At 48.3% G+C, this 27,452-nt stretch overlaps 1 protein-coding gene across 1 annotated transcript; it reads right to left on the reverse strand.

Moving 5' to 3' along the window:
• Window positions 1-8,569: 8,569 nt before the first annotated feature.
• On the reverse strand, window positions 8,570-11,716 carry LOC104250586 (left-right determination factor 1). The gene is made up of 4 exons (XM_009820765.2): window positions 11,452-11,716; window positions 10,295-10,541; window positions 9,220-9,459; window positions 8,570-8,909 (listed from the first exon to the last, which is right to left on the reverse strand). The coding sequence occupies exons 1-4, from the start codon at window positions 11,714-11,716 to the stop codon at window positions 8,570-8,572; spliced, it is 1,092 nt and encodes a 363-aa protein (XP_009819067.2).
• Window positions 11,717-27,452: the final 15,736 nt, after the last annotated feature.

Below are 27,452 nucleotides of genomic sequence, written 5' to 3' on the forward strand. Positions count from 1 at the left end.
TTTATTGCTGTGGATTTCTTGTTAAACCAGATCGGTTCCCTGATGGGGCGTAGGATGTGGCTCTACCAAACAAATGTGTGCTAGCACAACTGAAGTAGAGTTACATAGAGTAGGGAATAAACACTGGTTGGTGAAGGGGAACTGGAATATTTTAAAGCAGCAGTAGCACCAAACACTTTATTGATAAACTGTCTTCAGTAGTGCCAGAATTAAAAGAAATACCCTGCATCTGTGTTAGAGGACAACAGCTTATGTGTACCTTGAACCAGCTCCACACTTGGCCCATTTGTTTGGGGATTATTTAGCTCCTGCTGAGCTAAGCAGGAGCAAGCGCTTGCTCTGGGATATGTCCACCTAAAGGGTTAGCCTGGAGCAATACCGTGTCTGGAGAGCCCTACGGGCACTCGCTGGCAAGGCTAGACTTCCACGCGTCCGTAGGGCGTCCTTCAGAAAACAGCTGGATAACAAACAGGACTCGGACTGATCCTTCAACAGAACAGAAACAAGCAGGTGAAGTGCTTGAAGCTTTCTTAAGAACCTGGGCAAGAAAAGAAGCCAACAAATACCAGTAAAAAAAAAAGAACATGAAACTATTCCACTGTAGGACGGGTCATTTCCATCGGATAGAATGGCCTCAGAACAGAGGTGATCTTTCTAGTCCAGGGCCAGAGGACAATGCAGAGTTTGCAGTACCCCTGCCTGTGTCTGTGTCCAAGGATTAATGCAGCTTTGGATTTCAGAAGTGTTTCTGGTTGTAAATGCACCAAAACGGTGAACATCTTTCCCGAGAAAAGGTTCATGCTCCCACACAAACACTTCCCCAACAAGCAAGTGGTGTGCCTTACAGAATTCTTCTCAAGTGTCATTTTCAATGCATTTATTTCAAACATCTAGAAAATCTAGAGCACTGCCTGGTGCTTCTCTTGCATTTCAGAGTTACTGACTGAAAAAATTAATTAGCGAAAACACCGGCACAAACCTGAGGGAGGGCTTTTCCTCACCTCATACAGATCCATCGATACCCTGGAAAGAAATGTAAGTACATATAATACAGAAAAATAGCAGGGGACAGGCAAAATACTCAGATTTGATAAGGTACTGCTTCTGGCTGGCGAGTTCAGAATTAGAGCGTACTGTTTCCTCCTGTGCTGCTTTCCAACAAGCCTTTGGTCTACTGATTGCTCAGTGCCAAAAAGCAATGCTCTGGACCATCCCGTGCTGCCCAACAGGAGCATTCATAGCTAAACCTGAATAATGTTTTTTTTTCTGGTTTCTCTCTGTGACACAAAGGACCAGAAACTTGCTGCTGTTCAGTGAAAATTGGTATTTTCATCCCAGCCCAGAAGAAAAAAGCTTGAGAGAAAACAAATATCACAGAAACCCACCTGGCTTGGCTTAACAGTGGTTTTGATTTCCACTAACTCCCTCCGTCGTGGGATCTCCCCGCAGTGTAAGAAGCACCAAAGAGTTTGTATTCAGGAGCGCAGTGTAAGGTTAGGACTCGTTACCTGTTTTCTAAACTGAGCTACAGAGACATAACTTGTGGAAGCTTAGAAAGACCATCACAGCAAGAGCTGCCAGCCTTCGAGCAAAAGGCTCCTCTCCCATTTTCCTCAGCTACGCCGTCCTCTGCGACGCGGCCAAATAAACGAGTTGCTAAAAAGCCCCTTCAGTGTTTTGACTTAACATGTGCAGGCGTTTCTTCCTTCGGGTTTCTGAGTCTGACAGCTTCTGCACTTGCTGCTGTAGGTGGCAGTGAGCTGACGGCGGAGGATGTGTCCGGCTCCGGCAGCGCTGATGAAACCCTCGGCCCTTTGAAGACATCCCCGGCCGGAGGCTCTGCCCTGTGGCGTACGGGCACACGGTGCTGCTGCAGAGCGCGGCTGTCGGGTCACGTTCACGTCATTCTGCCTGTTCCAGAAACAGCCAGAATTAATCATTTTGATCCACCTGGAATTCATTCTTAGTCGAGATGTTGCTTTGTGGAGAATGTTGACATTTTAAAGGTTGGTTTGTAGCGACGGTTATTCTCAGGAAGGTGCTATTTTTAAATCTTAAAGGTTCCTCCAAGACTTTAACCGGAGGTAGTGAAGACTGCTCCCCAGTTAGTTAACACAGCCACCTCACAGCCGGCTTTGCTTTCAGTTACAGCTGAGCAGTTAGGGTGGCTTTGCAGATTAAGGTCCCTAATGGCACCTGAAGGTGGGGAGGGGACAACTCTGCCCCCTTCCAGCTGTCGAGGAGGGGCTGGGCAGGCACCGCTGCCTTCCAGCGCTGCTAGAGCCTGGGCAGGGGCTGCTCAGTCTGGATTTAACCCTAGAGCCTGGGCAGGGGCTGCTCAGTCTGGATTTAACCCTAGAGCCTGGGCAGGGGCTGCTCAGTCTGGATTTAACCCTAGAGCCTGGGCAGGGGCTGCTCAGTCTGGATTTAACCCTAGAGCCTGGGCAGGGGCTGCTCAGTCTGGATTTAACCCTAGAGCCTGGGCAGGGGCTGCTCAGTCTGGATTTATCCCTAGAGCCTGGGCAGGGGATGCTCAGTCTGGATTTAACCCTAGAGCCTGGGCAGGGGCTGCTCAGTCTGGATTTATCCCTAGACCCTGGGCAGGGGCTGCTCAGTCTGGATTTAACCCTAGAGCCTGGGCAGGGGCTGCTCAGTCTGGATTTAACCCTAGAGCCTGGGCAGGGGATGCTCAGTCTGGATTTAACCCTAGAGCCTGGGCAGGGGCTGCTCAGTCTGGATTTATCCCTAGAGCCTGGGCAGGGGCTGCTCAGTCTGGATTTAACCCTAGAGCCTGGGCAGGGGCTGCTCAGTCTGGATTTAACCCTAGAGCCTGGGCAGGGGCTGCTCAGTCTGGATTTAACCCTAGAGCCTGGGCAGGGGCTGCTCAGTCTGGATTTATCCCTAGAGCCTGGGCAGGGGATGCTCAGTCTGGATTTAACCCTAGAGCCTGGGCAGGGGCTGCTCAGTCTGGATTTATCCCTAGACCCTGGGCAGGGGCTGCTCAGTCTGGATTTAACCCTAGAGCCTGGGCAGGGGCTGCTCAGTCTGGATTTAACCCTAGAGCCTGGGCAGGGGCTGCTCAGTCTGGATTTAACCCTAGAGCCTGGGCAGGGGATGCTCAGTCTGGGCTTGACCCAGCGGCTGGGGCTGCCTGCGAAGCGTCCCAGTGGCCTGAGTGCGTGTGTGCCTGTCCTGCTTCTCCCCACCGTGTCCACTGTGCATCTCCAAGGATAAGGAATCGGGAATTGCATAAAACCTGGAGTGCGAAAGGGAACAAGCAGCTCTGGAAAGACCTACCCAGGAGGTATGGAAAGAGCCAGCCGGCTTGCGAAGCATCTGCTGGAAGGATTACACAGCTCCATGAAAACATCCCTGCATGGCTGGTGGTTATAGATGGTACCTATGGCCTGCGTGATACCGTGTCCAGCATGCGGTAACTCGCTGGGACCTGCTAAGGGTGCCGGAGAGTCGCTGACCTCTGGGCTGGAAGCTGGCGGTCACCGCAGAAGTAGCAGTTGCGACCCGATGGCATTCATTTTCAGCAAACAGAAAACACGGTCTTCAAGGGAATACAGCTACTTGGAATTTCAAAGGGGAACATTTATAATCATTGTGGAAGTTAGGAGGAGGAAAAATGTAAACAAATATGCAAATAAATATTAGGAATACCTTTAAAACAAAATACCTTAAAAAAATAATAATAAAAATCCCTGACTCAGCAGTTGTCGAAAGCATACTGAGAGCTGTGGACTGATGACATGACTTCCCAGTGCCCAGCATCTCCAGATAACTGTTCCCTGCCGTGGTTAAAAACCGTTTCTTGGCTGTTCTGTACCTGCCGCTTTAGCTGCGGGAAGCCCCAGCACCCACGCAGCTCTGGAGTGCCCCTGCACCCCTGGGGCGCAGCCCAGAAGGCAGCAGTTGCAAAGAGCTTTTTATTCTGTTTTATGGTGAAACGCGCTGGTGTTGCGCGGGCTGCGCTCCTGCAGCCGCTCCAGGAAGGGACAGAGGGGTTCGGGGCCGGGCTGCAAATCCAGCGCCTCGCGCGGGAGCTAACTTCACCTTAAATTAATGGCAAAAACTAGAGAGACTGTTAAGGAGTTCCTCTAAAAATATCACAGTCCTGCGGGATCTCCGCCTCCCCCCTTCTGTTTGCTCCGGATTCCCCTTTCCCAGACTCCAGCTGGTCCCAGCCAAAGCCGGAGGAGCTCCCCTGATTATCACCTTCCCCGGGATGTGGATTGGGCATCTGCCCTTCCACTTACAGGGCAATTAGATGGCTGCCCTGGAAGGCAAAGTGCCAGACGCTCCTGGTGGGAGGCTGTGAAATGCAAAGGGGGAAAAAAAAGAGAGGGAGAGGAAATAAGGTCTCACCAGTGGGGTAAAGCTGCAACTTATTGTAGGTTTTGAAGGAAAATGGGAGGGCAGCCTTGGTTCAAATGAAACCGTGGAAGGATCGGACAGGGCAATGGAACTCAGCTAGCAGTGGCGTTTAGTATGGCTTGAAACTTCTGTTCTCTCTCCCAAAATGTTACGATAACAGAGCGAGAAAGTGCTGCTGTCCTGCCCAAGCCTCTCGTAAGAAGAGCTTCTGCGAGACCAATAGATTTCCCCAGTCCAGCTCCACGAAACACCGCAGGACCTCACAGGTTGTCTTGCGAGCAGTGCCGTGACGGCAAGCCGGAGCCCACGCTGGCGCTAAGCTTTAACTCGGACGCGCTGCCGCTGCGAACGCTTACACGAGAGCTTAACTTTACGCACGGGACTAAGAGGGCTGTTGAAGCCCTTCGTGTGAACGGCACACGCTTCCTTCTCCTTGAGCGCCACGCGGGTGCTCTGTGCTTTCACTAGCGCAGGAGGATGCCCGATGTTTTAACCTTGGTTTGGCCTTCACATTTCACGTTTTTTGAAATCGTTTCTGCTTCTGTGTGGTTCATTACGCCGCCGCACTGCTCTTCCTTTTCTTCTTTTTGCAGCGCAGCATAAATGTTAATGCTGAACCACGCTGCTGCCAGGTACGTAAGACGTTCTGCCTTTCCGCAGAGACTGGGTGCCGCTCAGACGGAAGGGATGACATGACAGCTCGACAGCCTTTGCCTGCGTTACGAGTGGTACCCATACAAAAGCAGCGAGGTGGCACACAGAAGGTGTCGCAGCAAACGCAGCCTGGACTGAAGGTGAGGGGCCGGGAGATCATTTCCCACAGCATGGGCTGATGTCTGAAAAAGCCCCAGGTGTGACAGTATTTCATCCACGGCTTTCTGCCTAGAGTTTGCGCTGTGGAAATCTCTGGAGCCGTCCCCACGTCAGCCCGACCTCCGAGCCTGCTGCATTTGCACTGCAAAGCCAGCTGGAGTTGGAGGAGCAATGTCCCCTCTCCCCAAAAGCAGGGGAGGTTCAATCCAAACGTGGGTTAAAAACTGGCCGCAGCATCCATCGTACTCAGACAGTAGCACAACTGGTTAATTTTTCATTAAGCAGCTTAATTTTTCAGCCACTCCGACAGATGAGGGTGATGCTGTGCGCGAAGTGGGGGTAGGGGTGTCCGGGCAATGCCGGGAGTCCCCAGGACACCCCACGTGTGGCTGCTGGGAAGGGACGGGGGTGCAGACTGCAGGCACAAAACCGTGGGGACGCGAGACGCCAGACACGGGTGTTAGCGATGCCCAGCCTGGTGCGTGGCCACCCCGGCTGTCCCTGCGTACAGCTTCCCGTAAATCGCCCCCTCCCCAGGCCTCCGCTCCGCGCTGACCCCCGGCCTCACGGCCCTGGGCGGCACCAGGCGCTGGGCTCGAGGGCTGTGACCGCGGCGGGGCGGTGGGACTCGGGAGGGAGATGCCGGGACGTCTGTGCGGCTCCCCCAGCAATAAATAAGTGCCCGTGCCGGCGGCGGGCGGGCAGGGCTTGATGGCTGACGGAGCTGCGCCCTGCCCTGCGCTGCGATACCCCCAGCGCTCCCCATAGCAGCACCGGGTCTCCTCGGCCACCGCCTCCCCGCTCCCGTCGCCCCCGGCTGTCACCGCGTCCACGCAGACCCCCCACCCGCTGTCACGTACCTCGCGTCCGCAGAAAGCCGGAGCCGGACGCAAAGCAAGGGGAGCCGGACGCGGTGCAGGGTCCTGGCGGAGGGGAGCAGGAGAGGGCCCAGCCCTCGTCCTCCCCGCTGGCCCCAGCCCCGCGTCCCTGCTGCGGTGCTCCGCTCCCCGCTTCCCACGGCAGCCTGGCCCCGATGGCACGGGACGGGATTTCTCCCAGGCCCGGGGGATGATGTCTGGAGTCCCAGTGCTGGAGGCCGGAGGGAAGCCAGCGTTAACGCTCTTCCTTCTCAGGCAGGAACCGGTTCAAACACTTTCTTCCCCAGGAGGGCGCGTGGATAAATCAACCGCTTTGTTCTTCGGGGAGCACTGCGCTCACGGCCTTCAGGCTATGCCCTGCCCCGAGCCAAGCCGGGCGGAGAGGAACCGGGCCCGAATGCCAATGCCATTAAGATAGAGGCTACATAGTCGTGAGAAGGAAACGGCCAGAGACGGATCCGGCTCATCCAGTTCTGGTTGCAGTAACGCGTGGTGCTGTAGCCCAGCGCTGGGGACCGGTGAGTCCGTGCTTCTGCCTTTTGGTCTCCCCTTAAAGCTCTTCTTCTGGCACAGGCGTTGACGCAAGTGAAAGGTGCCGGCCTGCCCGGGGCCAAGGCGGCGGCAGGGACGTGGGTGACCTCAGACCTGGGGTCCTGCAGGGCAGCAGGGACTCCTGACCTCTCGGCCTTCCTGACGGATGACCCAAAGCCACTGCAGAGTCCAGTGGGTCCCTCGCCCGGTCCATGGCCCATGGCCACCCTGTCTAGCCAGACAAACTCGCTTCAGAGTCCTCCCACCAGCAGCGGGTTCAGCCAGGGCCTGGGGACCACGTCCCACGGGGATGGACAGCAGCGACCGCTCCACCCCCAGAGCCGCCGGCACCTCAGTGGGTTATGCACCGCGGAGAGGAGTCTGACACCAAGTGTGGAAACCATTATCCTTGGGGATACCCTGGCCAACAGTTCGGTGCGGTTCAAAAAGGGATGAAACCACATCATCGTTGCTTTTCTCCAGGAGATGTGTTGGTCAGACATCCGTAAGGAAGGGTCAGGGCTAGAACGCTTCCCCCGGGAAGGGACGGGGACGGGAGGGGACGGGAGGCAGCTCATCTCTTTCCGCACCGCAGCTCCAGTTGATTGCCTGCAGTTTCTGGCAGTGCACTGCTGCAGCTCGCAGGGAGAGCATCACCTCTTGCCTGTCAGACATGTTTCTAGGTTTTCTCCTTTAAGAAAGTGTTGACTTAAACTCGGCGGCAGCTCAGGAGAAGGGCTGGCGGTGTGGGCTCCGCTCCACTGGCCGATTCAGCCCCGTCCCAGTCCCTGCCTGCGTAGATAAGCTTTACCAGGAGCAGGCAGGATCACACAGGTAACTGAGAAGAGCCGTTACTCTGTGTGTGTTTATAGGAGCTGGGCGCTGGGGAACATTCAGAAGTACGAGAGCTTTTTTTCCCTCCACTTTTAGACCTAAGAATAAATATAAGCAAACTCATGGCTACTTTAATGATTGTATTTTATTGTTTCCTTGAGTTTGAAAGCACACAAAACTTGGAAAATAACCCTAAAATGAAATAATTGTAAAACACAACCAGAAAAATAAGGGTCTGGTGCAACAAACTTACTCACGCGAGCAAACCTAAGTCCTGATATTCCCATTGACTTCAGGACTCTAAATTCTGCCTGAAACTGTGCTAAGCCCATGGTGCAGGGGCCAAAAATATAATCCTTTGAGTTCCAGACAGTATTTTATGGACATTTATGTATGTGTATATATGCATATGATACATGTGCACATATATTTGTTCCTTTGAGCTCTAGACCATATTTTATGTACATAGATGTATGTATGTAGACAATATGTGTATATCCAATATGTATGTAGACAATACACACATATATTCATATACTATATATATGTACACACACGTGTGTGTGTGTGTACAATATATACATGTAAGTGCTTCTGCTCTACAATCCACCATAAACATGACTTGGTCAGACAAAACTTATGAAACGCCGTAAGTCTAACAATGAAAAGCTGAACCCACACGTTACTTCCTCACCTGGTGCTGATCACTCCTCCTTTGCCTGTAGCTGTTTGCAATACTCCTGGGCTGGGGACTAAAATAAATTGGACGCAGCTCCATCAAATTCAATGACATTCAGCTAGCACCTAAGGGGCCCCAAGAAGTGTAGGGCTCCGTAGGAACCCCTCACATAGGTATGCGTGCAGACAGATGCTCCTCTGAGCCATCTATATGGACAGTGCCTTTAAGTGCACCCCCTCTGCAGGGTAGTGGGGCGCGTGGGAGAGCCGCAGCCCCAGCCGCTGCCGACCCTCGCAGGCAGGCAGGTACCTGGGGGTCCCCCCAGACCTTCATTGCTGGCCCCAGGGCTGGGGACCAGGGTGGCTCTGGCAGGGCTGCGGAGAATCAGGGGACTGGGTGACATCCCACTCTCCCCACGAGAGCTGTGGGTCGCCGGCTGGCCGCCCACATCTCACACCAGCGCCATGCCGTCCGTAACGCAGCTGCACTTCTCAACGATCATGTTGGGAAACTCGGCTGCTTCGATCTCGGTGCGGTTGCCCCTCTTGACGAGGTATATCATGGGGAGCGGGGAGCTCTCCGCCACGGCACAGGCACGCTCCCCGTAGCCGAAGTGCCGCAGCAGGCTGGGGGGCTGCAGGCACCCCCCCGAGCAGCGGTAAGCCTGGTACCCCGCCGGCTCAACAATCCAGTGCTGCGCCCAGGTGAGCTCGCGGAAGTTGACGTAGTGTTTCTGCCGGCAGCATGTGGACTTCCCCGTCACCGCCTCCTCCTTGCAATCCCCGGGGCCCCTGCGAGAAACAAGCACTGATGCCGTAACTGGAAACCGGGAAGGAGGGAGAAATAATCCCCCCTGTTGATAGCACAGGTGGGCCCTGAGACGTGAAACTTGGACCACGCTCGGGTTTTGTTCGAATATTCAGGCATCAAATAAGGGAAGAGGAGAGGTGTGATTCAGCAGCAACTTTCTAACTAACTCCTCTGTTCACAGCGGTTTACTTCCGAGGGCAAGAGCTGCATGGCCTGGGTTGGCACACGGTGTGCAATAATTCAGGGGCAAAGTAACACCGGAGACAGTACAGATTCAGGTCTCATACGTACCCATAGTTTTCCAAGTCGAGGGTGTAAAGCACCAGTTCAGGCTTGCCTAGGGCTTTATCCTCGGGGTCCTGAGAGGTGAAACGCACGGCTTTGGCCATTTCTGAGGCATGGCTGCCTACCCTTTCTCCTTCAATCCAGACCTCCAGGAACATTGGCTCCCGCCTCTTGTTTCGCAGCCAGTAATGCACGGCCTGCGTCACGTCGAAGTTCTTCCAGCCCGACTCGTGTATGGGAACCAGCCTGCGCGACAGGGGCTCGGCATTAGAGAAAAGCCCATCAGATAAAGCCCAGCCTCGCACTGCTGTTATTGCAGCAGAATAATTTGCTTCCCATAGATTGTCACGTGCCTTGATTCACGATAATTTTTGCTGAGCGCTCTGGGCAAGCACCCATGGCAATTAACTCACCTCAAAAAGAAGCATGCAGATCTAGGAGACACTGAAGGGCTAAATAAAACCCTTTGCGCATGCTCATGTCAAGGTATTAATTCATCCTCATACGGAAATACGGCGGGGCAGGATTATATGCAGCCTCAGTATTCGTGACGACAGCCTGGTAAACACCGCTACTCCCAGCTGCTCCTGTCCTAGCTGTATTAGGGCCATAACTTTCTAACCACCCAGAAAATTGGTTTGATGTCTAATTCTGCCTTCAAGGGTTGTAAAACTTCCACAGAGCTCAAGGCTACAGAATCAGATGCTTTTCGCATAATTTACTTACTTAAAGCAGCTAATGAAATGGCCAATGGAAAGAATACCAGCAGCCAGTAACCCATGAGAGTTAGAGAGTGAGAGAGAAGTGAACCAGGTGGAGGGTTTTCGAGGGGAAGACCTAGCAGTACCCGACATCGTCTGACACAGAAATAGATGATTTCAATGAATCATCATATATTGCAGTCTTAACCTACTATCTGCTCTTACGAACTCATTCTGGGTTTAGAGGTTATAGAGCCTGATTCTACAGATGCAACCCCGTCAGACTGACCGGAGGCACAAACACGTGACATCCGAACGCAGCCCAGAGGACCCGTACCCCGTAACTAGAGTCCTGCCTTCAGGAGAGGTCCCTTTCTTACCGGGAGTCTATCAGGGAGGTCCTGTTGGTACCATCGTGCTGCCGTTGCACCCAGTACACGCTGACTCTGGCGTTGGAGACGGGCCTGTGGGACTGCTGGGCAGGCAGGCTTGCTCTGTCCAGAGGCTTTTTGAAGAGCTTCAGTTCAGCCATTGTCACTTCGCTGTTTTTAGGTATTCTGCCCTCCATGTCAAAGACCAGGTTCTGGCGCGTGTTGGTGTCAGAGTAGAGGACTTCTCCTGCCATGCCTGTGCACGGTGGGAACAAAAACAGCCTGTCACTGCCATCCCGGTGAGCAAAGCCCCCACGCTTCATCCACAATTATCATCACAACGCAGTCCTTCCACGCTCCCAAGATGAGCCCTAGTAGTAAAGGCAGCCACTAAACACACCTTTTCTAATGCATACTTGAATCAATGTCTTGCAAATGCCCTAATTCTTCTTCTACGTCTGAGACTCTGCAACCTGGGGGCAACAGAAAGAGATCTCCTATATAAGTTGCCCCCAAATCGAGCACACGTGGAGAGGTGCCCGTCTCTCTGTGCCAGTGCTGGGCACCAAAGCAGGAAACTGCACCGCTCGCAATGAAAAAGTGTTTTCATTTGCTGCCCAGGGTGTTATGTACATCTTTTGAAAGTGAAACAAGCTGTAAGTGTCCTTGTACAGACACCATTGTGTCTGTACAGCTGATTTCCTCCTTGGTGTTTTTCCCAGACAAAAAAAAAAAGACAGCGAGAGTGAAACATCCTCAAAGAGGTGTTATTGCTATCAGAGGACTTCCTGGAGTTTTAACCAAAACACTGAAATGTCTACACTTCCTACTGACATTTATTTTTTACATCGTTTTTCCACCTGCCCAAAATGTTGCCGGGGTCCCAAGGCTTTTCTCTTCTATCAAGCTCCAGCAGCATCCTGCCCTTTGCAAGGACTGTAGGACCCCCTCTCCAGGTGCAAGGAGTTACTAGCGCGTGTTAATCTTTAAGATGCTGTTACATGCACCTCTTCCACCCAGCTCAGGTTTGGAGCCAGACCCAAACCTCATTCCCACCGTGGGTCCGCCTCTGCCCGTCCTGCGGCCGGCCGGGCGAGCGTGGGCAGCTTCCCCTGGCAGCGGCACAGTGCTTTGTGAGCTCCCGACAGCGACGGCAGAAACGTTACCTGCGTTGCCAGGGATGCCCCTGAGGATGCCGGCCAGGCTTGGCAAAGCTCGGCGCTTCACCCTGTGGCGCTTCAGCATGGAGCGGTATTTGTTCTTGACGTGGTCCGGGATAACCAGATCCACCAAGTCTCTCTTATGAAGTTTAGGGACCTCAGGGAGCCCCAGCTGCTTCAGCAACACCTCCTTGAACCCTTCCTGGGTAAACGCTCGGACCGTGACGACCAGGCAGAGCGCGCAGAGCATCCCGGTGAACCTCGCGTCCATCCTTCTCCGTCAGCGAAGCAGCTGCCTGCCCGGCAGAGATGAAGGGGGGATCTCCCCGGGGCTGCTCTCGGCAGAGACGTGGTGGCAGGCTGCCTGAGCGGGATAGAGGTCCCCTGCGCCAGGGTTTTATAGCCAGCCTCATCCCACTGGCACAACAAATTCCACAAGTGGGGACGAAGCAGAGGACTTAAAAGGATCACTCCCCCGTCGGTAGACACATGCCAGTTTAACACCTTCATCTGCCACAAAGTTAATACCAGAAGGTTTAGGGGAGCTTCCAGATTCCTTCACGGGAAAGAAGTTTCCATCCTTTTTTAATTCCCTGTGTACTTTTGCCCAGAAAACCCCTGAGCGATCAGTGTCTTGTGTCCAGCCTAGGTCAGGGAGGAAACTCATCTGCGGAGTACATTGCTTTATGTACCGCACCATACGATTCTTAAAGGAAGCGCCAAATCTGTACCGCGGAGGACTTGCTGCCTAAAATAGCCAATATCAACCAGGAGAATAATGCTTTAGCTGGAAGTCCATCTTTATGGCAGGCATTAAAAAATCATTTAAAACCTTTTTTTGGGGGGTAGGTACCATTTTGATCTCCGAATATTTGTATCAAGCGTACGAATCACAGCAGTGAATCACAGCAGTTGAATGGTTTATGGCCTTTTATGCTGCTTCTGAATCGCAGAAGGTGGAAGATGTACAGGCCTGACATTTTAGAAAAATGTCCCATCACTCTTCATGGATTCCTGTGGGTTTAATAATACTTGTACTTAAAAGAAGGCGGCTTTATATAAAGGCAGATCACCTTTCATGAACATGAGAAACCACTCTGCTTTTCCACAACATGGATGAAGAATATCGGGATTTTGAACGCTATTAACAACCACAACGGAGAGCTGTCTCCGGAAGGCGAAGCCGACCTAGAGGCTGGGCGGGTCGGTTGTTGCCTTGAAGTCAACCTTTAAGTTGAAGCTCACATCCTTTGCTTCCCTGGCCTTTGCTGGCATAAGACGCAGAAGTCTATTTTTGAAACCAATCCCAGGAGATGTGAATTGAAAAAATAAAATGTGATCGATAAAAGTGTGAAGGAGCATGGTCCTTGGGGAGATTCTCATCCTTTCCAGCAGTAACAATTACAGAAGGGCCTGAGCATATATACAAATGTCTTCAGCATCAAAAGATCTTTGGATTTTATATGTGAATGAGTCAAAACTGGTCCAGTTTCATCCAACGTCCAGGCTGAATGGTGTGCCCTGAGAAAAGTCTGGCTGGAGGACCTGATGTAACGAACTTGTACCCCGTTGCGGTTCATTCCTCATTAAAACAAGCGTCAGCCGAGGCAGCCCGTTTCATACGCAGAGGAAGGCAACAAAGCCGTCTGAAAGAGCCTAACGAAACACTTCTGTTGCTGCTCATTTTGTCTTTATAACCTTTTAAGAAACTTGTCTCCTTAAACATGATAAAGGCTCCATTAGATGTTAAAGGGGCACCTTATTTAGTTGAATTGAGTTTTAAGGCTAAAATGGAAACACAGACTACAAACTAACAGCTTGTGCATGGCCCGAGGCAGTACATTCTTTAATCTTTCCCTTTGTGTGGCATCTTTCTCTGAACAAATCAGTATTTTCTTATGCATTCGTTCCCAAGACACAAATGGCAGTGAAAAATACCCACTTCATTTGACTGCCTCAACTTCAATTCATGTCACAAGCTCCTGCTCTTGCGAGTAAGAGGAGGGAAGGGGTTTTTTGCTGAAACCTTTGTGACCGCCTCAGCCCCTTCGGAAGGCTCCGTACGGCTGGCTGTTCCCTCCGGGCTGCCTCCCCAGCTGAATGGCTTATTACTGATTCTCATGGGACAGGACAAACGCAGTGACACAATGAACTGCTTCGGAGGCTTGGGTCGCAAACTGCATCTAAGCAGTGTTCAGGTGGCTGACAACGTTTTCTTCAGACACGCTCTGTAAGTGTTGGCTAACGCAGTTCCAGCAGTGAATTTGTTACGTTTATATAGTGAGAGTTGCCTGGATAAAACCGCAGTTCACGCATTTGTAATGGTCTCTCTTTAAACATGTCAGAAGACTTGATCCTGTAAACCTTTATCCATCCAATTAGTCTTCGCTCTGGAGAGCGGTCCTACTGTGTAGTGAGGGCTCTTCAAAAAACCGTGATAACATGAAATGAAAACGCCCAATTGTTCCAGCAGCACCCGGCTTTCCTGGAGCCAGATGGGACTTCTCCTGTGGCTGATGTCTAATCTACCAGGACTCTTCAGTGTCCAATGTGTATTGGAAGGTGATTTATGGGCTTCACACTTAAAATAAAATTATTGACCACACACAGTTGAAGCTCAGCTCAGAAGAAAACAGAGGATGTGGATTGTAGGCTTTTCACAGGAGAGTGATTATCTGGTCCAGTTGGAGGATTTGCCATTCCCCCTTTGTCATGCAAACAAGAAAAGTCAGGAATTTTATAATAGCTCTTTTTGTGTAATGTGTATTAGAACCTGCATGGCACATTCAAAATGTCAAACAGAGGATTTAAAGAGGCTGCAAGGGATGAAGTATGAGCAACTCCCACTTTTAATAAAAGCCAGTACTTAGTGAAAAGAGAATCTCTGTATTTAAGCTTTTAATTTAGTTACAAATGGTTCTCTAAGACATTTGCTGGGCATATCTATGCAATGATTTTTGGTAAATAAATCCGATGGGTTCAAAGAGAAAGTGTGAAGGGCTTAGCCTAATGATGTAGGCATTATCCCGGGAAACAAGAGTGTTGCAAATGTATTTGCAGTATGTCAGTGAGGATCTGAACATTTAATTTTTCAAGAACTGAATTTTCATGGACATAATTATTTTGTATTACAATTAGATTATATTAGAACAGCCTTTGCTTGAGTGATGTGAAAGGCAACAACTTTTGTGTGCTCCAGGAAATGCCCTAATTTGTGCAACAGGCTTATCGTCTAGAGATGAGAGCACATCTCTATGTTGATTTTGGTCTGGTTTTCCCCAAAGTCAGGGTCTTTTGAATCTAGGAATGTGGGAATAAAAATAATAGTGGTTAAGATGCAGGTATAAACTTGTCAAGTGAAAGAAGATTTTGAGTAGAGGTTCTGTTTCGTACTCTTTTTTCAGTCTTAAGCACAGTGAGTTCTACATAGCTAACAAAAAACCGCAGAATGGGCTGGTCACGTGAAGCGCTGGGTTAGAGGTTTCCAACGTGGAAGAAAACTGCAGGCTGTGCATGAAGGCGTGCCCTTCTCGCGCCGCCTCACCACCACACCCCAACAGCCACCGGCCAGCGCTTCAAACTTAACACTCAAGTTGCGCCGGGGAGGTTTACACTGGGTATTAGGGAAGACTTCTTCACTGAAAGAGTTGTCAGGCACTGGAAGGGGCTGCCCGGGGAGGTGGTGGAGTCGCCATCCCTGGAGGTATTTAAAAGATGTGTGGATGAGGCGCTTAGGGACATGGGTTAGTGCTGGACTTGGCAGGGTTAGGTTAACGGTTGGACTTGATGATCTTAAAGGTCTTTTCCAACCTACACGATTCTATGATTCCCATCTGTATTTTAAACCCAGGCTACACACCTTCAACTGGGATTTCACAGGCATCTTTTGCTTCCTTCTTGACCGGCACCGTCCGTGCCGGTGGTGGGACCCTTGTTCCTCTGCAGGGACTGGCCCTGTGTCAAGCAAGTCCAGACAGCGAGCGCGGAGCCCACCGAGCCCGCCCCCAGCAAGCCGTCCCGCTGCCGGCGGGCAGCAGCTCCATTTCACGCAATCTGGGTCTAGGCCTAATTTCTAAATAGTGACCGAGGCAAAAAGCATTTCCATTTCCCGTCTGCCGAGCTGCGCAGCTCCTTCAGCGCTGGATGAGAGTGAGGTGTCACTGGGAACCGGAGGCAGCGTTCGCCGGGCTCGTGGCTTGGCCGGCCCTCGGCGCAAGCACAGCCGGGGCGCAACACAGCACAGCGCTCAGCCCCCGCCAGAGAGGCAGCCCTCTCTGTGGGTGTTGCCTTTACGTACGGAGAGAAGGGCAATGTACGCCTTGCTCCGTCCACCTGAGTGGCTCCCGGCACAACGCAAAACGGCTAGTGGTGATTCCTCAATGTTATTCCACAGAGGCAGGACCTTTGAGAAGTTCCTCTGGCACAAAGAGCAAGTGAGCAGCCCACAGGGTTGTTACCGCGTTTATTTGCCACTTCAGCTCCAAACGCCACCAGCCACCGGCCTGCTCCAGAAATGCTCCGATTTGTACTATATTTGTGTCTTGAACATGGCGTACGTCTGCTGAAACACTGAGAAACTATCTTGCCAGGGCGGTGGCTTTCCGTCCTCCTCTACTTCTAGAGACAGCTACTCTTTCATCAGGGCGTGAACAGCTTGCACAGCGTACAGAGACAGAATAACAGCACCCAGGACTTCGGTGGGGCCAGTATAGCTCACGGGAGCATGTGTGCTCCCCACAGCCTCAGCCTGCTCTGCGAGAATCTGGCGTGGAAAAGTCTCCTAAGATATGGCCTGATAACACAAGAGATCCAGCTTTTATCTGGCTCCCAGGGCCAGACTGAAAACAGCAGAGCCGCTCAATGCGGAGTGTTGATCTGCACTAAATCCTTTCTGCCGGTTCTGATTTGTTCCAAAAATTTGGCCGTGTTAATTTGTGTGCCAAAAGGCTTTGTGCTCGCTCAGGTATCGCCTGACTTACCTGTCCTTACATACGCATTTCCATGCATTCCCCCTCCCAGGGAGCATAAAATCCTAAAATGGACCTTACATCTGTACTGTGAACTCTGGCTAATACGGCTCTGGGAAATACAACTTGGTGTCCCATGTCTGAGCCAGACCATGTTTATTCTGACCCGATAGCACACCGCTCTCATACCAAAGGCACTGCAGCCACAGCCTCCATCCCTGACGTTTACTCTGCCTGCCCGCTAAGGAGCCCGTTTCAGTAGCAAGTTCCATGGTGCAAACAATCATCTGCTTGAGCTATACAGAAATTATCCAGTTCATTTAATCTAGGCAAGGACATGAGCCTGCTTTTCCTCGTCACCAGTCTAGGCCAGACTGAACTGGCCATCCCCAATGGAAACACCTTACAGATCACATGTCCTGTTGGGTTCCTCTCGCAAATACTGGTGGTGAAGCCTCAGGCAGCAATGGGGATACTGTTCCCTTATGCATTTATCCAACAATGTATCCGCTATAGTAAAACCCCCATTTTATTTGAGAGAGATATTGCAAACCTGGTTTGATGCTGAGCTCAGTTCATGTAACTTCTGGCGCTGTGTGTCTTAGATTGCATCGACTTAAGCACGCCTTCCATAGGCAGGCTTCTGCTTTTTACTCACGAGCTTGTTTTGGTCAAATGTCCCAGACAAAAGGCCTCCTGTCTGAAAAGGAATGGATGAAACGTCCGAAGTCCCACCACGTCCTTGGTCAGCTGATGTCAGCTGCCTTGCTCGCAGGGTTTGTGTTGGCAGCATTTGCAAAGTGCCAGTGTTCTGGCAGAAAAGAGATCCCCAAGATAATTTTTTTTTTACAGAAAAGCAAACACAACTGTTTAAATACAGCTTTTTCTGTTCCCTCAGCAGCCTCCTCCCCACCACCTAGCCTGTGCCCTGTTTGTAGCTGGGGAAGCAGGATTTATTGCCACTGATGGCTACAGAAAAGGCTACTAGGAAAAACGCTGACATTTAGCGAATGCTGTTGAATCAGATAAATAAGCGTGCAGCCCTAAATGGCTTGCTTTACACCACAGTCCACTTCATTAAGGAATGTCCCCATTACTGAGAAATAGCTGTATTTTGTAGGAGCACCACTTAATTTTCTAATAAGAGCCCATTTATCTGCCTAGTTAAAATGCTGCTTTTTTTTTTCCTCTTTGCAGCTGTGTGTTTACACAATAAAAGTTCATCAGCTTTATTTTAAGAGTATGTTTTTGCTGCCTTAGTGATGCAAGCGAGAGCCCACCTCTGGGCCAGGCAGGGCTGGCGAGGCTCCGTGAGGCTGCGCAGGCTCTCCCTGCCCTTGGCAGTGCTTGCTGCCGAGTTGGGTTTTAACCAATGTGCCCCAGCGAATGTCACCGTGAAGGCTCAGCGTGCGACCCCCTCAGCTGCCCGCCCCAGAGCACGTCCATCCGCAGAAGGGAACCTCTGTGCGAGGGAGGCGTTGGGCACACTGGAGCAAAATAGGGCAGCTGAAGGTTTTAATGCACGCGGTGCTATCAAGATTACGGGGCTCCATGTCAACACAGCTTTTGGGCCAAATGGCTCTATGGAAAGTTCGGTGCATGTCCACCAATATGAGTCGGCAGTGTGCCCAGGTGGCAAAGAAGGCCAACAGCATCCTGGTTTGTATCAGAAAGAGTGTGGCCAACAGGACCAGGGAAGTGATCTACAAGGCAGATGTTGAGGTGCTGGTGCGCGTCCAAAGAAGGACAACAAAGCTGGTGAAGGGTCTAGAGAATGAGTCTGAAGGAACTGGGGTTCTTTAGCCTGGAGAAAAGGAGGCTGAGGGGAGACCTTATCGCTCTCTACAACCACCTGAAAGGAGGATGTAGCGAGGTGGGTGTTGGTCTCTTTTCCCACGTAGCAAGTGATAGGACAAGAGGAAATGGCCTCAAGTTGCATCAGGGGAGGTTTAGACTGGATATTAGGAAAAATTTCTTCACCAAAAGGCTTATCAAGTACTGGAACAGGTTGCCCAGGCAGGTGGTGGAGTCACCATCCCTGGAGGTACTCAAACGACATGTACATGTGGCACTTAGGGACATGGTTTAGTGGTAGTGGACTTGGCAGTGTTAGGTTAATGGTTGGACTTGATGATCTTAAAGGTCTTTTCCAACCTAAACCATTCTATGTCCCATACACCTTACAGATTTTGTGCCAAGTTTGTGTAGCAAATGGCCTTCCAATAATTGAGAAATGCCCCCGTTTTCCTGTCATGCTAACACCCTTGGAATACTATTCATATTGCATCTGTGGCCGTGAGTAGCCTGGCTTAATTATGGATTGTATTTCCTCCAGTTAATTTTAACTCCAATAATTTTTGCTTCACTGAACAGACTTTCCTCTTTTGCTAAGAAAAAGAGAAAATGAATCACTTTTTCCCAACTCAGATAGACAGAGAAAAAATAACACTATATTCTAGCAGCTGTAATTTATTTCTATTACCAGGAGAAGCTGCAAAGGCAGAAAGATAATGAACGTTGAATAATTTGCATTACTAACTTTGCTGGAAGATGGTTTTTTTCTGCAGGCCAAAAATAAAGATGAAAGGCCAAGCTGAGTGAGATCTAAAAGGAACCTCTTCTGCTAAGCATTGTGAGCTGTCATGCAAAATAGTAATTTGTTAGTTTAGTGCAAAAAAGACAAAGGGTTGTTCCTTGCACGGAAAATTACAAAAAACAGTGCAAGATTGTAGAAGACAAAATTAGGTCATAGCATGCACAGAGATGACAAGATAGAACCGATAAATATTTTAGACTTCTCTAATTTGGTACATCTGATAGAGTGTGGAGTAACTGCCCAAAGGCTTCCATTAGTCCTCACTGAGCTATTTCAAATTAACTTAGGCAATGCCTTAGCAAATACATTTATTGGAAAAAAGATACCTGCAACAGCAGGAAAATGAGCTAAGCTACTTATATAGTTGTTTTCCATCTGTAACATCTGCTGCTGAAGTGACTTTGGGGCTATTGTGTGTCAGCAGGTTTTACACCATGGAACCTAGATGTATTCCGTTTCAAAATAATTACTTGCGCGTGGCTTTTTTCCTTGATGTTAACAGCACACTGGTGCCCTGATCAAAAGGATGATGAAGTGGAATTCTGAACGGGTCCAGCAACAACGCCAGACCTGCCCGCCTGAGCTGTGGGTGAGCTGGGCTGATCCTGGGGGACGATGGCTGAGAGGCTTCCAGGGGCACCAGGAGATTCAAGAGGTCCAAAACAATCTTTTCGGAAATGACGATCTGGGTCAGACTATAATCCCTCATCCCGAAGCTTAATGTTCATTCTTTCTAAACAGAAAGAGCCGGGCTTAACTGGCTGTAAATGTTGCATCAGACTTTGCAGGCATCTTTTCTTTGTCTTCAGAGTTCTGCCATCTCTTCTGAGAATGGTCTGAAAGGGCTATAGAGTATTTGAAATGCATTTTAAAAGATTTTAAATCTGTTAAGAAGATTTCAAATCATTAACTCATTTTTGAAAACCTAGTGAACTGTTTACTATTTATGCTGGTTTATTATTTATCCTGTTCATTCCATTCCCCTTCTGTCTAGATTGGGTACCTTGTTACACCTTGGAGAATTGCGTCATGACAAATATCAAAATAGCCCCCTAATTTTCTTTTGCCCGCAAGCAATGCTGCAATGTTCAGAAAGGAGGGTGTGTGAATAGACTGCTTCTACTCAAGCAGTTACTACAAAGCTCTTTTCACGAAATACTTATATTATTGTTGTATTGCTTTTGTAACTTTTTTGGTATGTTATTACTTTTTAATGAAAAAGACTTCAGTAGGAAAGAACTGGACAAAATACAGTTCCTTGTGTATTTGACTCCAAAACAGAACACAAAGGGGTATTTTACTTCATGGCACATGTTAAATGATGTAATTTCCTGCCATGTACCCATATCTATGTAAACAAGAGATATAAAGTCTTGGATTTAACATGGCCCTTGTAAAGAGTAAAATAAAGCTGTGTCACTTGACTAGTTTTAATCCTTTTAGCATTCATACTACAGGACCTTGGGAGATGCATCATGGTCATTTGATTTTAAAAGGGAATCTAGCCACACTTGGCCAGGTCACTTGAAGCGTGAAACACAAACTTCAGGTGGTTGTTGTTTCTTTTCCTTTTCTTACCTAGCCATTTGCTTATTCAAAAGCATTAATCCAGGAATGGCCAACATTTCCACATAGCAACGAAATGCATTTCTGAACCTTGATTTTGGATTCAACGTGAGATTGGGCAGGAAATGCCATGCATTTGAAGCTGGTATCTGTCAGCTTTCCAGGCTGAATAACTATAGTAAAGACATGGTGTCTAAAATTTGCTTTATTTATGCAGCATGGCTGTTTGTTAGCTTCAGCAGTTGCCAGTACAGAATCCAGGGTCTTTTGACAAATCATACACATGAAGAAGATTTTCAAAGGCACAAAAAGGAATTTGGAGTCCATTTTCATTGATTTGAGCAAAACTTGGGTGCCTAGTCCCTCTTCTCTGCTTTGGTTCTAAAACAGAGCGAGAGTATTTTACCTCTGTGACAGCAAAGCTAGAAATAAATTACTACAATCAGAGCAGAGATGTAGATAACCCGGGAATTCATTTGAGATACTTACTCCGTTTGACCAGATCTGTTAGAACACTTCAAAGGCAGACTACGGGAAAACGGTGTTTTCAATGAAGTTCAGGTTCTGCAAATCCAGTGGAAGGGATTTGAAAATCATGGTGTGCAGCAGACTTGGAAGACTGGCTCTCGAAACTCTTCGGAGGCTGCACCGCTTGATTTGTTCTCAGTCCCTTGTGGTAGGAAAGCTTACCTCTGGAATTCACTATGTTCCCAGGCCGGTAACCTCTTAAACACATGCTGTCCTAAATGAGAAAATGCTCAGATTCAGAATGGAACATGAAAATATACTATTGCCTGGGCTTGCCTTGGAACTGATCCAGAAACCACAGCAATTACAGAACACAGTTATCTTGTTTCCTAAGGGAAGCAGATGGAAACTGGTTTCTTAACATCATTTCATGTCCTCTGAGAAATGCTCTCACTGTGATAATTTGAATAACAAGTTCAAGGTCTTATATTGCTGTAGAAAACCCTTCTCATCTTCACAGGAACTACGGTGCAAAGGAGCTATGATCAACCTGGCTCGCCGTTCCCCAGAGCAGTTGGCAGTTTGGGGCCTTAAAACCTCCGGTCTGCTCCTCTCAGGGCTCTGCGTGCAGCAGTGCCAGCTCACACCTACTCTCTCAGCTGTGTCTATACGCTCCCAGGAACTGATCCAGACACAGTAAAAGAAAAGGTGCACCATGTTGTGAAGGCAGGAGTAGTTTGCCCCTGTGCTGCCATGCAAAAATAGACCCTTTCTTCTGCCCTGGGTCTGTCTCACTCCAGAAACTCCCACAAAGGGGCTGTGCCACTTTGCAGGACCTGCTTTTAACTCCTCCCAAACTAATTCTGATCACTCACCTTATTATAATCTGCTACATTCTCTGAATATATAAACATCTGCTTTACTGAAACTGTACAGAGTATCAAGAGGAAGGGAGAGCTGAAAAGATTTGGGCCCTCTTCCCAGTTCTGTCCCTGAGTCAGGATAATGACCTTGAGCAAATTTCCTGAGCCAAAATTTTCAAGTCCACCAAAATAAATAACCTAATTTTCAAAGGCACCAGCCAACCACAGCTTCTATCAACAAAACCCCAATCACCAATAGACTCTAACAATTACTGTACATAAAATATCTTAGTAAAACAAGAGATAGCCCTCTTGCCACCTGTTGCTGCTTCCTTACAAGGAAGAAAGTTTTCCATTGATCCATAGATCACCCACGTGTTTAAGCTCAGCTTGCAGTGAATACATTACTTTTCCTTTTTACACAGATCAGGCCACTGTCTTACTCAGGAGGCAATGTCAAACATGCCGAGCACAGCTGGAAGAGATGCAAGGGAATACCTTTGTACCCTTTGCATACATTTGAAAGGAGAAAGATGGAACAGAGAGAAAAGAAAGTGATTCAGAGAAAATAAAATCATCACAAAAAAAGGAAATATGAGAAAGGATGAACGGGAGGAGGAAATAAACTACTACAGAAAGAGGAATGAAAGTGGATAGCGAGGGATGAGAACAGGAATGCCAGAAGGTATGGTGCTAATATGCCCAACAGGTGATGACATGCTAAGGGATGGCCAGTGTTCAGGCAACTCTTCTGCTTCCCTAAAGTGGAGGTGCCAGAAAGTGCCCAGCGAGGACCCAGACGCCTGCAGCTTGCCTCGAGCGGCAGTCACGCACTTGGAACTGGTTGGATGCTGCTGCACCCCACCGTTTCCAGCCACAGTCTAGTAAAGCCAGGCCCTGGGTGCAGGATCTTCCTTGATGGAGAAAGCCGTACTGCTCTTGGTCGTGGCTGTTTGCCGTTGCAACAGCTCTTCACGGCTTCCAGCCTAAGCCACTTTGCATCCTGTCACCAATTTGCCCCGGCCACTTGTGCCGGGCGTACCCAGCACCTGACCCCCTGCTTAGGCTCACCAGGATCATCCTGCTGTCATCAGTGGCCCCCGCGCTCGCCTGCTGCGGCATGTATCTGCAAAGGAGCCAAGGCATTGTTGCAGTGGAAAATGTAACAGGGACTGTCTCGGCTCTTTGCAAAGCCAAAATCTGAATTTAACAGATCAGGCTGAATTCTAAAGGCTGAGACACACAAACCTACAGAGATAATTATTGGTGCAAGCTGCTAGGCAGAACACAGAAGCTAATAAAGTGTAACTCTTAGTTCTGTGGCTTCTGGCTTCCTTTGAGTTAACCTGAGACTAAAATAAAATCAAAGCTCTTTGAAATCCTCACAGTCTGCACACTGAATTTTTTTCATCTGTAAATCCAGAAGTGGGAAGGGCGAATTCTTGCCCAAGGAAAAAAAAGATTATTCATCTTAAAAGTCCTTTAAAAATTATTTTATCTGGATTTCTATTCAAATATATTCTCATGTTTAAAAAACATACTTATTTAAATTATAACCACTTATACCAGGTTATTGGTACTTATTGTACCAAATTGTATTAAGGCTTAAGCTTTTGACACTTTAAAAATATTGTAAATGTTCAAACAGTGTGTTGGATGCTGACATTTTAAGGGAAGTCAAGCCAGTGAAGCAGGAAGGGTCACGACCAAGGCCTTGGAACCCAGTTCTTATGCCTAAAAGCTGAGCATCTCACTGGACTCTTTGCAGATAGGGAGCGGATAAAGCAGATCAACCAGTTTAACGACTAGTTTGCTCAAAGTTATCAAACTGATTAGTATTCGGGAAAAAAAGGAAAAACTAGTTTTCCTCTTCTGATCTATTCTGATCAAAACCAGGATTTGAGAGGTTGGTTAAGAAGAAATTACTTTCAATCCGTCCTGGGGATGCAGGTTCCAGCAAACCCTGCTGACTTCACCCTCCAATGGTTTAGACTGCAAGACCTCCCGGAGCGTTCTGCGTCTCCTGCACAAGCAATCACCCAGCTTTCTGCTCCAGGGAAAGCAGAACCTGTGGCAAGGATGCTAATGTCTGTCCAGGTCTCACCCCAGAACAGTTGCAACAAGAGTTACTACGTACGGTCAGCACAGCGATGGAGCACAGAGGCTCTTGAGGACACTAGAGTTCTTGGCTAAAACTAACGTATATTGTACCCAAGAAGAGGAAAACATTACAAGCTGCAAGTGGTTTGATATTTTACGGTGGTGATAAATACACCTGCTCCCTGACTCACCTAAATCCAACGGGTCACGTGGCCAGGTGCTGTCCTCTTCACTGGGAGAGACCGGGTTGTGACAGATGGTTTCTCCATCTCCCTCTCTCTCAGGGAGCTGCCTTAATTACAGTTAGTGCCACGCCACCTATGCATTAACTCCCTTCAGTTTCTATACACACAGGGTTAACGCATGGACAGGCATTAAGATAATATGCATATTCAGAAAACAATGAAGTCCTCCATGTTTCAGGTCACCTTGTCCTAGTTTTGTACCAAAGTGTGTCACATCAACAGCGGTTGCATTTCGACACACTAATAATAAACCTAAAAATCCTATATATCAGCAAAAGATTCTCCACAGCTGCAATTATCCGCAACGTCACACTGCGCACAGATGAGTGATGAAGAAGTCCATACATTGTCCCCTGGTAAGGCTGTCTTAGCCCAAGTGGACCTACGGCGAGGTTCGGCAGTTCTTGCGGCTGGGTTTGGCAGTGTTTACAGCTGGGGGATCGGTACAGAAGCCTAGCGGCACTCACAGGGACGCCTCTTTAGATGCAACCAGGACGATCAAAAACAATGAGCTCAGTGCAAAAAGTAGGGACAATAATTCATCATTTCATAAATCAAGTTTAAATGCAAAATACGTTGTAATAAGCTTACTTTTTTCTCCTGTACGTTTCTCCTGTACTTTTCAGTATTGCTATTTTAGATTGCAGTTACTTCTGCATTTTAATAAAATTCCAGTTTTCATCCAAATATAACTTGACGAAGATCATGAGCAAAATGAATCGTGCTCAAGCATCAATACCAATGTCCCATTCACCATTTCCTATCTGACACAAAATGTAAAAGAGAAGCAAGGCAAATTTCTATCATATATAGCTAGATACATTTGGTTAAATATTTTGTGTAATAGTCAATTCTCTTGATTAATAGAAATACATTCCAACTTTAATGCAAGGCTATTTTTACCATCAAAATCAACATATCATCTATGAATGAGAAGCAGCGCTAAGAAAATAATTAAAAAGTATAGCGAGAAACCAAATGTAAATCTCTTCATTTAAATCAACACTTGCTGCTTGCTTATTTGTATTATGATTGGAGTTCATTTAAATCTGCCTATCTGTCTAGATTTTTCTATTTGTTTGGTTTTATTCTACACATATTAATGCTCAGGCCTTTCAAAGGAAGACTCCATAATGCCCACACTAAGTCCTTTGGTATCTTGAGGCTTGTAAACAGATTGCTAGATGAAGACAAAGATTAAAAGGTAGCAAAGGGCTGCCAGGCTAGAAGCCTGAATTAAATCCATGAAGATATATTTGAATAGGCAGATAAGTAAGGAGCAGCAAGCTGGGCTGATGGGTTTCTTCAGAGAGAAGAATCCACGGCGAGAGTTGCCACGCATGGTAAAGCGTCAGGCCACCTGCTACTCACATCCAGAGACTACTGATGTCCTGTTGGGAGTTCACCCATCAAGGGAAGTCCTGCTGTGATAAATCAAACTAAAGTGACAGCGGAGTTCTTCAGCCATAAGGTCCTTTAATAAAGTAAGGGAAGAGTCACACGTGTAAGCGTAAATACCCTGCACGCTTGTTCAACTTGGTGCTAAAGAGCTGTTGAAGTGGATATGGAGCATGCAAGAAAGATGGAAGAATTTTAAATTCTGTTGACCTGCTCCTTAGGTCCTGAGGCTGGATTTCCATCTGCTCTAGCAACATAATTAAACGTTTGCTAACTAATGACAGTATGTGGCTTTTGCCACCAAAAGAACAGACAGTGGTAAACAAAACCCTATTTACAAGAGGTAGGGAGGAGGGAAATGTGACTCCACTGTTGAAATTAAGAGATAAACAAAATCACACCACTTAGCTAAAGAGCCTGTCTAGACAGAGGAAGAAAAAAAACAAATGACAAAAGCTTGATGTTATTCTTGTGAGAAAGAGAGGGAAAAATTATTTCGTAGCTGGGCAAAAGTCTTCAGAAGCAAGAAAGTCAAGACTACAATGTCAAGATCACCGAACATCACGGATTTTACGCTACAGAGTAAGATAGTCTAGCCAGAGCAAGGCTTTCTTAATTTTGAAAAACAAGATAAGAATCAAAAGTACAAACAGCTTAGGAAATCAGGGAGAAAATCAGCCAAACGGATTTTGGTCCTAGAAAGGTAAGAGCTGCAAGCACACACTGAGGCTTCACCTACATGGCAGATCTACTCTGCTGCGGCTACCTCAGTAAAATTTAATTTAAAAGAAAATGATCATAAGTATTCCAATTTGAGTTCCTATTTTGAAATAAACTGTCCACATGGAGAGTTATTCCAGAAAAGCCAGGATAGAGTAATTACTGTACTATACTCATGACAAACAACTTTCCCACCGACATAGCCCAAAGCAGAAAAGAGTGCATTTTAAAGCTAAAATCATTAACATCAGTCAACAACATTGGAATTTCTTTATTCCAGCTGTGAATCTGAACAACCCTGCTTTGAGCTGAGGACTTCTATGCCATTTTCCAACTAACATAAATGTTTATGGCCAATTTAAAAACCCAGATTATCTATAATGCAGCCGCAAGATAACTTATGAAATTCTATCCTGAAATGTCTCTTGGTTACTGCAGATTACTAGGACTTTTTCCCTTTTTGCGGGACGGAGTAGGGGAAGGCACATAGCACGTGTACAGCCGCACTCTGCTCTCTGCTGAGCAAGCATTCCTGAAAAGTGAGGCGAGGATTTGACGGAGCAAAGCAATTCTTCCCATGTGGATTAATAAAATGGCAGGGAGCAGGACAGCAGGTGGGCATGCAGGGCCCTAAGTAGTACACACAGTTTGAGTACACGGGGAGATAAGGAGTCGAAGATGGAGAGGCAGGAGCAGGACTGTCAGCTGGAGGAGATGCTGGCTTCATGGCAGCTGGGATGCTCATTTCTTTTAAACATAAAAGTCAACAGGTGACTGAGATTTTGATCAGTGTAACATCAGATGGAACCCTGCACTGCCCTGGTGATTTCGGTTGTTTTTAGAGTGGGTCACTGTTCTGAAACATCACCACTGCTTCATCTACGAGACTGGAGGTAGGGTGCTCATCTCTGAAGGCAAGCAGTCTCCCTGCCTCCCTCTGAATTACATTCTCATCATTATCATCATCATCTTCCTCAGATGCCTGCTGCAAGTTGATCACGTCCATCAAAGGCAAAGGACAAAGACATGGGAGGATGATGATGGTTGGCAATGCTGGGTGTCAAAAGGCTGTTGAGGGAACACT

The sequence above is a fragment of the Gavia stellata genome, chromosome 2, assembly GCF_030936135.1.
Source record: "Gavia stellata isolate bGavSte3 chromosome 2, bGavSte3.hap2, whole genome shotgun sequence".
Lineage (NCBI taxonomy): Eukaryota > Metazoa > Chordata > Aves > Gaviiformes > Gaviidae > Gavia > Gavia stellata.

Excerpts from the sequence above, each read along its gene's own strand:
- LOC104250586 (XM_009820765.2), bottom strand. The coding sequence starts at position 11,716 with ATGGACGCGAGGTTCACCGGGATGCTCTGCGCGCTCTGCCTGGTCGTC. Across the intron at positions 9,460-10,294 it reads ACCTCCCTGATAGACTCCCG|GCTGGTTCCCATACACGAGT; the intron begins GTAAGAAAGGGA and ends CCTGTCGCGCAG. Across the intron at positions 8,910-9,219 it reads CTCGACTTGGAAAACTATGG|GGGCCCCGGGGATTGCAAGG; the intron begins GTACGTATGAGA and ends TGTTTCTCGCAG.